This window comes from Lissotriton vulgaris, chromosome 10 (assembly GCF_964263255.1).
Source record: "Lissotriton vulgaris chromosome 10, aLisVul1.2, whole genome shotgun sequence".
NCBI classification, from domain to species: Eukaryota; Metazoa; Chordata; class Amphibia; order Caudata; family Salamandridae; genus Lissotriton; species Lissotriton vulgaris.
In genome coordinates, this window is record NC_141698.1 from 118319445 (window position 1) to 118335283 (window position 15839).

General features: G+C 46.7%; 1 protein-coding gene across 8 annotated transcripts in view; it reads left to right on the plus strand.

Moving 5' to 3' along the window:
- The window catches only part of RNF216 (ring finger protein 216), a 776933-nt gene that overhangs the window by 64427 nt on the left and 696667 nt on the right, over nucleotides 1-15839 (plus strand). For 7 of the 8 annotated variants that reach the window (XM_086940659.1, XM_086940658.1, XM_086940657.1 and 4 more), the window contains one exon: nucleotides 4631-4770. In XM_086940659.1, the coding sequence (XP_086796785.1) occupies nucleotides 4631-4770 (140 nt within the window). Of the gene's footprint in view, nucleotides 1-2871; nucleotides 2941-3051; nucleotides 3151-3254; nucleotides 3314-4630; nucleotides 4771-15839 lie in introns of those variants that run through there. The other variant, XM_086940664.1, reaches the window with a different exon arrangement.

The window sequence follows — 15839 nt, forward strand, 5'->3', positions numbered from 1 at the left end:
TGCAAGATTTTGACAGCCTTTATAGGACAAGGATATTTTGGGCAGCTTTGGGAAACTAACCTGATTTTGGAAAGAATCCTATTTTCTGACACTCTAGTAAAGACACCAAAAGGACATATATGGTCAAGCGTGCACATTGGGAATCCTGGTTAAGAATGTCACTATTAGTTTGAAGACGATTACTCCTTTTTGTTGTGAAAACAATCGGAAAGTTCCAGGCAACGTTCTTGAGAGGATACAACAGCAGAGGTACTTGACAGTTTATCAAGACTATTGAAGATGGAGAAGTTCTCCTCAGTATGACTCAGTGCAATTGATGTGCATACAGCAATATTTTTAAGAAGTGCAGTTTTAGATTTGCGCAGTTCAGTAGTATATTTGATGAAACGTTGGTCTGTTTAGAGTATTCTTAAACCATTCCATTCTAATTTATTACATTGTCTTTACGCTTCATCTTATTCTAAAGTATACACAGCATAAATGATCAGTCTGCTTCAGAGACTGAAGCTCTTACAGGAAGAGAGTCATCCAGAGTGTTTCTGGTCGAGTTAGTTAAGTTGGTGATAGTTGGGCCAATGTCTTAGCTAACAACAGGAGAGGTTGTGCCTTGAAAATCCTATCATCGGCAAGCTTATGCCATGGTCTAAAAGACTTAGAATCCTCCTCATTATCGCTAAAGTTCGGAGGAGGTTGGAGAGAGACAGAAAATCTGATATCCTTAAGATGAGAGCAAATGCTGTTTACAATAGAAATATATATTATGGGTTTGGAGAAGTCAAAAGCGTGACTACTCCTGTTGGCGAGGGTCTACGATTAAATGAGCTGGTCAGTGGCAGCACATTATTGCACCATGCTTGTGACATTCTTGGCATCTGGAGCATCTACTATGGCAAGGTAGTTAAATGGCTAATTGGGATGTTCAAGAAGTGGCAAGAGATAGTATTGGGTAAAAATTCAGTAGTTTAATAGTCCCAAAGCCAGGATTTATGTAGCATCTTTACTTATGACTGCCAAACTGCTTCCAGTGTGGGTTGCGATTAGTGTTCATTTTAAAACCAACTGGGACTTGCCAGCGGAGTCCGTAAGCTAGGTTTCCGTCATAACAAGCATTCGCAGTGCAATAGGTCTCGCATTTACGAGAGTTTAAGCTAATGGCAATGCAATCGCTTAAACTCTCGCAAAGGTGAGACCTATTGCATTGCAAATATTTGTTTTTACTAGCTTTCACATTCATGAAGGCCATGCCCCTTTCTTTAGGCAAGCGCGCCTAAAGAAAGGGGCGTGTCCAACCTCAAAGTAAAACCCCGGCATGGGGACTTTGACAAAAAAAGCATCCGTTTGTCAAGTTGACAAACTGATGCTTTTTTTTTAGTCAAAGTGCCCATGCCGCACTTTCACTTTAATGTCGGCCGCACACCTTTCTTTAGATGCAGTTTATCTAAAGAAAGGGGCGACGCCTCTATAAATGTGAACGCGCCGCATGGGCGCTAATAAACATAAAAAATAAATAAGTGCAGCCACTATACTTAAAGCGGACCGCGCTACTAAAATAAATAAATACATGAACGCATCCGCTATCATTAAAGCAGACCGCCATTAGTACATAAATTAAAAGCAGGTGGCGTGCTGCGAGGTAGTGGGTGGAATAGGAGCAAATCAAGCTCACAAGCTAAAGGGGAGATGGACTTTGGATTCCCTCCTTGACAATCGCCTACCCAGCCGGACTTTGGGCAAACTCTCCCTCGTCTCTCCTGACCTTATCTCCCACTTCCCCTAACCCCACCCCTCTCCGCTCTACTCTTTCCATCTCCTGACCTTTGCCCTCACTTGTCCTTGCCCTTAGTCCCCACCCTGTTTTTCTGTGAACGTTTTCCCTCGCCACTTGAGACTTAGCTATTTTGGCTGATGCCCGATGGAGCTACCTGGTTTAGCTGAAGGGGAGACGGGCTGTGGATTCCCTCCTTGGACGTCACCTACCCAGTCGGTCTTCAGACAGACTTCCTTTTGTCTCTCCTTTCGTCTCTCCCCTCATCCTCCCTCTTCTCACCTCCCCTTCCCGACCCCCTCCACTATTTCCTTCTCTCCTATCTTAATGTATTGCTTATTTTTTTTTTTTTTGACGAATTGTGTAATTGTGATAATTTTCTGTTACATTGTGGAACCTAATGTAAAGCGCTCTGATACCTTCGGGTGTACCCAGCACTATATAAACTCTTTAAATAAAAATAAATAAACCAATGTAGACAAGGCAGTACCAAGGAGGCACTAACAAGCCTAATAATAAATCTGAAACCAGTATGTATTGAATGCACGCATATGCGACCATCCAAGTGTGCCGACAGGCGCTTGTGCTAACCATGATTGCTGACAAAAGTCTAATTTCTATCTCACTTGCACCAGTCTTTTTTAATATAGCCCAGGCAGCTATGCAGTACATGCAGGATGCGAAGCGATTGGTTGTATCGTTTCACACGAGTCCTTTTGGTGCCTAAGAACAACTTCGCTGAGGGGTTATCTCCCATAGTCCTTGCCTACGATACAGTGCTTATGCTGTAATCATCACAAATAGAATTGGGCCGATTATTTGTTCCGCTCTATTTACATTGAGCACAAGTACCAGCATTCCTAGCACTTGCTAATTGTACTTTGTCCCTTTCCACTGTTCCAAAAAACCTAATTTTCAAATAAACACCGGCGGTTTACACAGATCGGCTTCCTATCCACGAGTGCGGCATCGGAAAAGGATTCCATCCTTATCACGAGTAAGTGTCTCACGTTTTCTTTGACACGCCGTGATTCTGCACTAAGAGCGCACAGGCCGCTTGACTCTAACGTGATCCCTTTCTCCATGCAGCGGTTCGCGGTTAAAGTGTACCCGCGTGACCTCACGGATTAGTCTCCTGGGTCAAGTCGTCCTCCTGCCTGAAGTTTTCTATGCAGGTAGGATTCGTTTCCCCATTCCTTAATGACAAGTCGCGCCCACAATCATTCTGTACTTTGTGACGCCAGGGGTGTTTATTTGTTTGCCTTCTACTTTTCTGTCGATTGCAGCCTCCGCCATATGATAATGAGTATGTGAGCCGCCCTCGGCATTGAGTGCGCACCGCTTCGCGGGCACTGTGTCATTGACCCACATTCTACCCAGCACAGGTACGCGCCTATTTTTTACTTTCCATAACACGCTCGTGTTGCTGGTGGCTGTATGCCGTGTTGTAAATACACTTGGTTTTGATTGCTTCCGCTTACTTTTCTAGAAACTCACCTTGACTTGCGGTAGACCTACACTCCTGGAGCCCTTGTGCTCGTTGTGCAGGTAAATTGCTGTCATATATTTTTTCGTGTAGAGAGAGAGAGAGGGTGCGTGTAGTGTTACTTTGTATAGTATTGACACCATCCCTTAATTCCCTTTCAGATAAGTCCTTACCTAGTCCCCGTCCTTAGGAGAACCAACAATATCTACGGTTCGAAACGCGTTGACACCCAGCCAGTGGCAAGATAGAAGGGTGCAGCTAGGGAGTAAATAAATACCATCTCTGTGGGCCCTTGCTGTTAACCCCCAAAAAACATTCTATCACAGGTGCTGTGAGACAGGCAGGCAACTTCATTCCATCCTAGCTCCGCCTGTCCACTGGATTCTAGTTTATAGGACTGGTTGTTCTCCAAACGCATAAATAATGTGCTTTGTGTAAAGGTCTCCTTACTTTGCAATTGATTTGAAATGTTATTCATTGTAGCAAAGTACTATTTTGGTGTTATGATATTTTGATTGTTGATTTTTCACCTTCAGTGTTTGTATATTTGTATATTTTGTATATACTGTACACACAATTGCTTGTTTTTTAACTGACTGTGCTGACAGAGTCTTTTCCTTTATGCCATATGTGAATTTAATGAAACTTTATTGCAAATGAAAATAAATTCTTTTGGAATATAAAACCGCTGGCCACGCAGTACATTTGGGCTGCGTGTGTCAAGATTTCTTCTTGAAAATTATCCTGATCAGCCATCTTGTTCTGTTATATCAATTGTTGAGATCCGGGCTGGTTAGCTGTAGGATCCATTACCTCCATTTGGTTACAGTGATGGTACAGAAAAGCACACAATGGAGGGCAAACCATTAAGCATGGCTGATGGTACAGAAAAGCACACAATGGAAACAGCTGGAAAACACATGCACTATCTTCAAGTACTTAAACAAAAAAATCACAAAGTAGTGCCTGAAAAAGCGAGCAGTGGAAGGACGCAGTAATATGTCCATGCTTCAGGACGGGGACAAACACAAGAAGAGCAATAAAAGCTCACACAGTTTTTGAATTAGAAGCACACAAATGAGTGACAGTGAAAACAGCCAATGTTAAGCAATGGCCCGGCTCTAAGCTCACTATAAGCTAACAGTACATCCCACCGCAGACAAGGCATGCGCTGGCTAGTAGGCGAATCCTAAAAAGAAAATAACTTGAGTCTTAATGAAGTCTCTTCGTGTTTCTTTGCTGCCTAATGGGGTTTGGGGGTGTAAAATTATTCAAGTTATGATTTCTCAATGTCTCTTATGATGTAGCGTTGTAGTGTCCCAATACGTCTCCTCAGTTTGTGAATCCTGCAAGCAATTTTGATCGTTTCTGTCTTATAGACTGGATAAATCACAGGGAGGACGGCCTTATTACAATATCGGATGACTCTGATGAGGAAATGTCAGTAACTACATGCACTATAGCAGAGAACCGTGAAGAAGATGAAGAGGATGACGAGGAGGATGTAGTGATCCTTGAGGTCAGTTGCTTCAGTATTGTGCAAGATTCAAAAAGTGATATAAAGGAATATGACGTTAATTGAAGAGTACATGAGTCTGTGTTGACTAATCCTTTCTTTACACTTCTGTCAAAAGTAGTTTTTTTTTTCTTGTCTTCATGCCCTGGAACTTATAATTTAGAATTTCAACCAGTCCCAGAAAAAACGATTTTTAGGGGGGTGTTGGCAAAGGCGGGTTTAAGTGTCAGAAAAATTGCTCACATATAAATACTTATGTTTAATAGCAAATACAAAACTTTAAAATGTCAAAGTAGGACAGGAGAAACGTATTGGATAAAATCATTCTTCTACATTTGTGGCTAAAGAGTTTGTAATTTCCACTGGTGATCAGCAACCAGTTTTTTCTTTATAAATTGTGACTTGGAGTACAATTTTCTATACAATTATGTATGTATAATCTTTTGTAAGATTACTTTGCTAAAAAGCGAATATATATTTTTCACTCTGTGTACAAAGGGTTCCAGGAGTTCTACAACATTCCTAGATTTCATGGAGCATCTAGTGCATACAATTTAATCTTGCAGATTTTTAACTTGTGGGTAAATTTCTACGTGTGTTTGGAAAGGAATGTCCTCTGCATGGTATTACAGATGTGTTCAGCTGCCTGGAGTGCCTGACTGCATGTGACTCTGGTATCTTGAATTATATTTTGGCCCTGGCATCATGCTAATATAGAGTGAGTGCAGAGGCTGAGGTCAGTCCCTGTCGCCAGTAGGTCAAGGACAGGTCTTGTGACTGGGAGGGGTTCACCAAGCCTGCTGTCATAATGAATAGTAGACTGTTCCTGCTCTGGGTTCAAGGTTGATAATGTATGGCGTGACCAGGTCTTTTTATTTGTATGAAGGAAATTATGGCCTTATGACACCTCTATGTAAAGTTCCACTGGTAAGTAAGACAAATAGCCTTTCCTTGATATCCTGTGTCTATGGCATGTGCGTACAGTAAGCCTCTGATATTATTTTTGTATTGTAGTAGAACTCTGTATGTGGGAGTCTGAGTTCTAAAGGTAGTGGGGTCCATTTGGATTCACCTGGCTGTGCATGGCACAAGATGGAGGTAGAAGATAGCTTCGCCAAGAGTTGAAAGTATTGCCTTCATTCCTGTGACTGAAAGGTCAAGGCTGTAAAGTGTTCAATGAGCTTATTATTACCATGTATATAACATTTGCAGGACTCCTGTCTGACACTTCGAGTGGCACTTTATCACATGCAGGCAACACAGAACCTCTTCCACTCTGCTAGCTCTCTGCTCTGTCAAACTTGTATATGTTCATGTGAGAAACCTGCTGAGCAATTGCAATTTCACTTATAACTCCCTTCAATAACGTTTTACCCATGCCTTTGTTAGGAGTAATTTTCCAACCCTGTAAAGTGTTGACAGATATTAGAGAGAAGTAGGTGTAAATATAGTTAATCGTGTACATGTGTGTGTGTGTCTACGCAGACCCACAAGGCATTCCAAGCCAGAACAACCACTTCTGACATTCTACCAGCCCTTGTACGGCTCAAATTAAGAATTGCTCAATACTGCTGGGTTGGTAAATACAACCTGAAAAACTTGTCTCATGTAGAAACCTCTCATAAGTACCTTGCCGATAAAAGTTTAGCTCCATGTAATGTGGAAAAACCTGCAGAATTATGCATGGTATTTTCTTGTCTGTGGGTATTACCACCCACATTTACCACCTGCTCTGGGCAGGACATAAACATGAGCAAGAGCTGCTATGGCGCGAGTGGGAGGAGAGAGGATGGTGGTATGGTATAGGAGGAGGCTAGAGGCGTAGTACATCAGGCAACTTTTTGTCAAATATATCCTGTAATATACTCCAGGCATCTGCCTTTACGACTGTAGTCAATGTAGTTGCACAGTATCCAATCTACTCAAACATTGGATGGCTGGAAGGGTTTTAGAAGGCAAGGTTTGATTGTCTACCTTTTCATAGTTGTCATCTTTTTGAAAGTCAGTTAGAAGATCGGCAAACACTTTAAAAATGAGAAATCCTTTCAAACTTCAGTCGAAGCCAATAGAAGATTTTCACTAATTTTGTTTCCAGAAAATGCCACCCAAAGTAATGAAAGTGAATAGTTATGATTGTTCAGAGCTCCAATTCTTCTGCCTTCAGCCCTGCCTATGCTACACCCTCCTCTTAAGTTCCAGCAGAGGACTTGAATCCTCCATCACAAATGCTGAAGTATTGGTAGTAATCGTTCGTCTGGAGTTTTTGGAGACCCTTCCAGATTTAGAATTCTATCGATTGCTCGGAGACCTGGCTCATCGAGAGGTTCTTTTGCAGGGAGTCTCAGATTTGGGCAGAAAGTGTGCTATAGTTCTTCCAGTACCTTTTATTGGAACAAGGCATGGTAATGTATTCATCAGTTTTTCTAGTTGGAAAAACTTCAGTAAACTTCATACAGGCTGTCTACTTCTAGGGGCTCAACGTCTCATGCTAGATCCACTTTAAAAAGAGACTTTTAAGTGCATTATTTCGTTGATATCTCTGAATGAATGGATGGCAGTTGTAGGCACCGAGGATGCCTGTCTGTACTTTGCTGATTCACCCAGCTCGTGAAAGATACCTGGGATTCTGAATTCAAAGGTCTCATCTAGGCCTTCTGCTGTTGCTGAGAAAGAGGATATTCACAAGGTGCTACCTCCATTAGTTGCACTTGTTCCCAACTCAAGATTTCTACACCTCTACTTGGATTATTGGCTAGCCCATTCCTAGCCCGGCGGCAGGGGAATTTCAAGACATTGTCAAAGTTTGTCTTCTGGAAAAACCGGGATTTCTGATCTCTGTTAAAAAGTCACATTTGAAACCAATTGGATCTGGAATGCATAGAAGTATGATTCCAGACTTCCAAAGAATTCTAGTCATTTACTCATCAGCGTGCAGCCAAAATTGAGATTTCACCTATCCAATGTTTCTGGCTCAGTGCAGTAACCCTGGCAGGGAGTGGCTTTTAGTGCAATAGATTATTGTCGTTTTTTTTATCACTGCGGCGTGGTAGGGCTCTAGTTTCAGAGTATTGTGTAGATGTTTACGTGACCACGCATTTGGTTTCTTTTCTTTTTCCAGTGACGTCCGGTGTATTTGTGGTTTCCGCAGCTCCTGTACTTAAGTCCTCTGGTCAGACAACTGCAATATTTTGCCTCTGGTTTCTCAATACTAGGACATGTTGATTTCAGTCTCCCCTTCAGTCCAGGACAATCTACATAGGTAATTGAACCGGAAGGTAAAGGAAGGAATTCTGCGCTTCTCAGGTGATCATCACCAGAAATACCGGTAAAATAGGATGTAGTCATTTATGGTCGGTGACTTCAGTCAGAAATTCATCATTCATTTTTTTTAATTTTTTTTTTGGTGGTCAACCGCCGTTTATTACAAGCCTTCACAATGCACACAGCTACATCGCCTACAACCCTGGGGCCGGCAGCATCAAGGAATGGCAACAAGTGGGAGTGAGATGTGCGTACACAGCCACTATACAGACAACCCGGGGGTCCGGTGGCGTTTAGCAGTGGAACAGCAAGCATATAGTGCGCACATCGGGAGGCCGAATGAGGCAATCTGGACGGTTGGACCTTTTTTTTGTCAGGAATGAATGCAGGACACATGACTATTGGATGTGTACTTTTCTCCCAAAAGAAAAACCAGATAAACAATAAGGGAATAATTGCAATATGACATAACGATTCAGAAGGTGTCACATTCAGTCATCGTCAGTAAAGGTATCATTTATCAATCCTATATTCGAGACATGGCCAGTAAAGAAATGAGGACCATCGTCAATGGTTGATGCCAACCATGGCCACTCGGGGCCGCACATCTATTCAGCAGTGCAAACACACAAGCATTTGGGGTACTCCAGTTGTAACAGGATGCCCACCCAGAGAGAGGAAGGGCAGTATGAAGAAGGGGGAGGGGGGAGAGGGGTGGAAAACTCTTGTGCACTTCAATCAGACTACAGTGGAGGCCAAGCCCCCCCCACCTCAGCCGATGCCCTCAGGGACCCTCTGAGGTGCTAGTGTAGCCTGGAAACCCTCAAAAGTGGTCGCTATGTATGCGCGGTAGGGGCCCCAGATGTCAACCGGTCTTGACGCAGAGGGGACCATCTCAGAGTATTCAGTGCTGTTGAGGTTGCAGTGTGCCATGCTCCGGAGCCTGGCGCTATGTAGGGGGGGGCGTCGGTCGCACCAACGTAGTGCAATCTCCCGTTTGGCCAGCAAGAAGCCCAGCGCCGCTAGTTTGCGCACTGTTTTTGGAAAGTCCGCAACATAACCCAGAAGGGCTATTTCCGGTACATGGGCCAGTGGTAAACGGAGCATGGTGCCAAGTGTCTCGTGCACTCTGGACCAATAGTCATGTAGTTTGGGACATGTCCAGGAGAGGTGTGCGAAGTCAGCGAATTGGCCGCCGCATTTGGGACAGTGGTGTGAGCGCGACGGGTCTATTCTGTGGAGTCTCGCGGGTGTAAAGTACAGCCTGCGCAGAAATTTAAAGTGCAAAAGTTTGTGCTTGCTGTTAAGCGAAACAGTTTTGGTCGCTCTGCAGCACCATTGCCACTGATCGTCCGAGATGGGGTATCCAAGGTCAGCCTCCCAGGCAGCCCTCACTGCCTGGTCGCGAGAGGGAAGGAGATCACAGCACATCCGGTACAACTTGGAGACCAGGTGTGCACTCGAGGGGTGTTGGATAACGAGAGTGAGAGGTGTCATCTCCTCGGGGAGGGAGGGGAAACGACGGGAAGGACGCGCGCAGTAAAGAGCGTAGTCTAGTGAGGAGAAACGAGTCCATGAATGTCCTTTCAGTGAACCTGGGGTCCTCAGTCAGGGTGAACGCGTGCCCCTCCGGGAATAGATCCCCGATCGAGGCAATGTGGAATTTGGCAATTGTGTTACGCACCACTACCTCCCCAGTTATCGGAAGCCAAGTGGCGTTCGGAAGTGGAAGGGCCGGAGAGTACAGATGTGGGAGGTCGACCAAACGCCTTAGCCTCCCCCATGCCCAGCACATAGTGGACACCGTTTGGATATCCTTTGGGTCTCTAGGGAAGCCCGACGGTAGCGTCGTAGACAGGGAGCCAGGCAACACCAAGTCGGCTTCAGGTTTCAGATAAGGTATCCTGGCGTCAGGGTGGAACCATGGGTAAGCGTATGAGCACTGCGCCACAAGGAAGTAGAGGTAAAAGTCAGGGACGCCCAGCCCACCTCTCTCATATGGGAGAGTCAGTACCTGCCAGGACACTCGGGTGGTCTTGTTTCCCCACACCAGCGATAGGAGCAAAGAGCGAAGCTGCGTGAAGAAAACCTTGGTGAGGGGTATAGGTATATTGTTGAACAAATACAGAAACCGGGGTAAAACTATCATTTTGATGATTGCGACACGGCCAGCCATGGATAACGGGAGCCTGGTCCATCGCTCAATCTGTCCCTCCAAGGCCGCCACAGCAGTGCCATAGTTCAATCTGAGGATGGCCTCCGTCTCCATGTGGATATGGATGCCAAGGTACTTTACAGAGTCATGGTAGGACGTAAGCGGGAAGGGGCAGGGCCATTCGACGGTGCTGGGAGTTAGCGGAAAAATAACAGATTTGTGCCAGTTAATGCGAAGGCCAGAGAATTTCCCAAAGCGGGTGATTTCCAGAAGGAGCGGCTCCAGGTTGGATTGTGGTTGCCTAACGTAGAGGATGGTATCATCCGCATATAGCGGACCCGTGCGGAACTGGAGGCCGCGGTGTAGATGCAGCTCCTGGAAGTGTCGGACCAAAGGGTCCATTGCGAGAATGTATAATAGGGGGGATAATGGGCAGCCCTGCCTCGTGCCGCGGGCCAGTCGGAACTGGGCAGTGAGGGTGCCGATAAGACGGAGCCGGGCGACTGGTAGAGTATACAGTAATTCCACTGTATTGACCAGGCACTCCGGAATACATATGCGGCGCATCACCGACATCAGAAAAGGCCACTTTAAGGAGTCAAAAGCCTTATCGGCGTCTAATATCGCAGCTGCAGGTGTATCGGGATCCATCCTGTGTAGAACCGAGGACAGTGTGTGGAGGTTGAGGGATGTGGAGCGGTGAGGGATAAAGGCCGACTGGGCCGGCGAGATTATGGTGTCCATCAGAAGTGAAAGTCGCATGGCCAGAACTTTTGCGAGGATTTTATAGTCCAGGTTAAGGAGAGACAGTGGGTGGTAAGATGAACACAGTGTAGGGTCTTTGCCCGGCTTTGGTAACAATACAATAACTGCCTCTCTCAAGGTGGGGGGGATGCAGCCAGTTTCCAGCGCTTCTGCATACATTTCCACCAGGTGGGGGACCAGCAGTTCCTTGTAAACCTTATAGAAATCTGCGGTAAACCCATCCAGCCCCGGCGCCGATGAGCTTTTCATAGTCTATGGCCTCCTCAACACTGTCCGCTGTAATGGGGTCTGCCAGAAAGTCAATCATCCACCTGTCTAAGAACACCATGGCAATCTCATTCAAATAATCCCCCCTCTCTGCGTCGTCGTCAATCCGGGTGGAAGTGTAGAGTTCGGTGTAGTAGGATAGGAAGGTGTTGCAAATTTCAGGTGTGGTGTGTACCATGTCTCCCGCCTGCCCCCTAAGTTCAGTGATGTAGGAATTTTAGCGGGGGGCAGAGAAGGTGGGCTAGCAGTTTGCCGGGCCTATCCCCCTCCCCATATTGCCTGGCAGCGTACGATCTCGTCATGAAACGAAGTTCCCTGTCGGCCTCCTCCCTGAACTCCAGCATAAGTTGTAAGCGCCTGGCTTCACTATCTTCCGTGTGCTGGTGAAGCTGCTCCAAGTCTAGTGTCGCAATGTCGCGCTCTAAGCGTGAAAGGGTGGCCCGCACCTCCTGAAGCAGTCCGGTGTGTCTAGCGCTGCATACCCCCCTGATGGTCGCCTTGAACCCCTCCCAAAGTACAGCATGCGTGTCCACCGAGCCCTCGTTTAGCTCAAAGTAGTCTACTATAGCCTCCCTGATTCCTTCAGTGAAAACTGGATCTTGTAAGGCCTTTCCCGGAAAGCGCCATATCCTCTCGTAACCCCCTTCCCGCGGGACTTGAAGTTTAAGTACGACTGGAGAGTGGTCGGACAATGTGCGTGGAAGTGTTAACAGGTCAGTTACCCACCCTACCAGTTCTGGGGATAGTAGCCAGTAGTCAATCCTGGTCCAGGTGTCATGAAATGCTGAATAGTGGGAATAGGTTGGAGTGGTAGTGTGCAGTAGCGCTTCAATATCGACCAAGGAGAAGTGGGTGCAGATATCCCGCAGTACGGGGCGGGAGTGTGGTCGGGAGTCTGGGGTAGTCGCTGTGCTATCTCTCGGGGGGGGTTCAATAGGAGGTTTAAAATCCCCGCCCATTAGAATCAGGCCTGGGTCAGAAGCCAATAAGTGCACCAGGACATCTCTGAAAAAGGCAGGGGTGTCAGTGTTCGGGCCATATATCCCAATGAGAGTGACCTTGTCTCCCAATAGGGTGCCAGTGATGATGACATATCTGCCGTCTGTGTCGAGGACTGTGTGGTGCGGTTGAAATGGGAGCCTTTTGTGGATGCAGATCGCCACCCCTCTAGAGTATCTGTTGTAATTGGCGAAAAAGCGGTGCGTGCCCCAACCCCTCGCCACCCCGGACTCCGAACCTGATGACAAATGAGTCTCTTGTAGGAAGACAATATCGATCTTGTGTCTGGATATGTAATTAAAGACCTGCTTGCATTTCCTGACGTTGTTCAAACCTCTAACATTCCAGGACATGAGGGACAAGACCGATGGGCCTTGCTGCAGTCCTAAGGCAGGCATGGTGACAACATAGAGTTAAATGGATCGCAGCATGACTCGATAAGGATCAAAACAAACTGTAAGGACTTTCGGACACCTTTGTTCAGAAAAACAACAGACAAAAACCCATTCCTACCCTCCACCCAGCCTCCAACAACACCCTGAGAGGACCACCCCACCCTGCATAAGTTAATTAGCCTGGCAATGATTGGGCGAGGTGGAAGGCCTGGCTGTGGTCTCGGGCCCAGTGAACGGTGCGCCCTCTCCACCACAAATCCCTGAGTAAACTGGTCTCTCCCAAACAGTTCAATGAGGAGTTTTTCCACGAATATGTCCATACGGCCGGTCTGAGTCGATTCCGCCACGCCCAGAATGCGAAGGTTGTTGCGTCGTCCGCGCGCCTCTAAGTCCTCGTTTTTAATGGCAACTTCTTTCAGGATTTTCTCGACTCTTTCAAGGCGTTTCAGCGTCTTCGAGCCAGAATCCTCTGTCGGAAATGCGAGCCTCTGCGACGTCAAGGCGGCGGTCATGTGCCTGCACTTTAGAGCCCATGTCTGCAAGTTTTTGCTCCAGCGCGTCAAAGCGATTATCCAGTGCTTTGAATCCAGCCCTCATTTCGGTCATCATGGTTGCGACCATCGTGGCGGCACTTTCCAGTTGGGTGGGGGGGGGGATCGGTTCCGACGTGGCGCCAGAAGCACCGTCGCCGCCCAGTAGTGGAGTCTTGTCAAAACTAAGTTTACGTTGGTTGGGGTCTCTTTTCCCCATGGCGGCCGCAGTGGAGCCCGCCTCGTGGGCCTGGTGGTGACAGGCGGGATACAAACGTGAAGACACGGTTTGGTAGTGAGCAGTCCGACACACTGTTCTCGGATTCTGGTCGGGTGGATCGCTGGCAAAACTCGTGTTACGGAGGCAGCGTGGAGTCGATGGGTCAGGGCAGGTAGTATGGCAGCCAAGTACCCGGGGTCAGCAGGGTGGCACTCGGCCTGGTATCGATCCCCCAGGCCTGCATGGATGGCTATGAAGGAGTCTGGCAGCAAGTCCTCAGAGCGCCCACCGGGCTATTGGCAGGATCACTGGGCAAGAGGGCGGCCCAGGGCGAGAAAATCGCCTATAAGAGACTTTTTGCGCCTCTCCGCGCAAGTATCGGGTGAGGGGGAGAGCTCAGCAGGGGGGACCAGGCGGGGCCGCTCAGGCCCGAGGCATACCCGCACTCAGATCACCCACCCCCGTCCAGGAGACCCCTCCAGGCGCCGGCGCCCGTCCCGCCCGCTCCTCCGTCCAGTTAGGGTCCCTCCGAGCGCCTCCGGACTCGAGCCCTGTACCGATCGGCAGCAAATCGCCGCCGCAGAAGGATGGGTGGTGAGAGAGGTGCTAGCAGCGTCTCAGGCTCCCAGGATGTTGTGCTTCATCCGCCCGGACAGCGGAGCTTCAGTTAGAGGCGGCCATCTTGGTCGCCGCCGTGGCCACGCCCCAGAAATTCATCATTCTTCGTATTGAAAGTAACAAGAAGCAGTATTTAGAGCCCTCTGGTCCTGTCTGTATATTTTAGGCCAGACAATGTTGATCGAAACCTGCAACACTGTAGCGAAGTCATATTGTCACTGACGGGGGGGGGGGATGCATATCTTCCACGCTTATCAGCCCCAATCTGCAATTGAACAAAGCATTTTTTTGACGCAGTCCGCCTTCCACATCTAAGGAGTTCAGATTGTGTAAGCAGATCATTTAAAGTGGATCTGTCACCCATTCCACGACGTCAATGTGTTTCCTCTGATTTTTATTGAATTTGCAGAAAGTGTGAGACTCCACAGTGGATCTTTTTCCAAATCCCTACCACTGGTGTGCTACCGCTCCTGGACCCAAGAAGGAGCATTAGGGGTAATGTGTAACCTCTTATTGACTTGCTCTTCTCTTATGTGATTTTCCGCCGCTTCTCCTGCCCAGATCTGTAAGTGTTTTCTTAAAACTGTAAGTGATCTATTTTTTTCTTTTGCAGGTGTTTGGGTGACGGAGACCATGCCCACTCAATCGGGACAGACCCATTTAATTGTGCTCCATAAAAACGTGCAAGATGCAAATCTTTTCGACATGTTACACTTGAAAGCAGATGGCATAATCTCTGCTAAAACGATTTTTAACACATTGCTTAGAGGGTTTCTACAGAGCATATCATGGTTTTCTTTGTGGCTGCAACACCTCTGTGAATATAAATTTGTCTCTGAAACTTAATTGATGGTGAGACCAGCTGAAGGCTCCCTTTGGCTGCCTGTGGATGTCACTCTCAAACTGTCTCAAGGCAAAGTGTAGACTTTCAAAGAAGAGACTATTCTTTGAAAACCTACTGAGGTATTATGATGTGTAAATATTTAGCTGCTAACAAACCAGTAGTGCTAGTCTTAATGATGGGAGACTAAGCAGGATCTCTACACTAATGCTTAGTGGTAGAAAATGTTTACCACATATTTACCTGCGGTAGATCTCTCCTATTGTGATTTAGAATATATGAAATCTGCAGTTGGAAATGTAATGGTTAAGTGGTGAAATTTGCAATCAAAACGTCCATGCCCCAGTGAGAACAGATCGATATTCGTTTTTGGAGAGCAGTGACAACACATTTTTGGATTGTTATCTAATAATTGTATCATAAATCCGTCAGACTCCTAATGGTCTATAGTTATTTTATGAGATATGTTTCCACTCATATTTATATTCTATATATTTTCGTATCATTTCAGTAGATCCTTGTCGTTAAAATATTTTATTCTGTTTGGAGATTTCTGGGCATGTGACTCTCACATATTTGTAGGCCTTTGGATTTCTGCATTTCTACTTTAATTTGATCTATTTTTTTCTCGTTTGCAGTGTTTTTTTTGTTTTACACTTTTGTATAGCGCATGGATGCCCCAGCACCGGGGCGTCCCAGCGCCTAGCGGACGAGATGCCAAGGAGAGTGAAGCTAGATGGATGAAAAAAGACAGGTTTTAATCGGTTTTCTAAATGCGCAATGATCTTGTGTGCTACATGCAGCAAGTGGAATGGAGTTCCATAGTGCTGGGGCCAAAACCCTAAAAGAGCGCCCCCCCGGCTCTACCACCACGTACCCGGGGAGTGCAAGCCAGATGCAGGTCTGCGGAGTGCAGTGCTTACACTGGAACATATGATGTACATAGCCCCTGCAGTATCAGGGGACCCTGGCCATGTAGGATCTTAAGAGTAGTGCAGAGAGTTTTAAACTGGATTGTCTG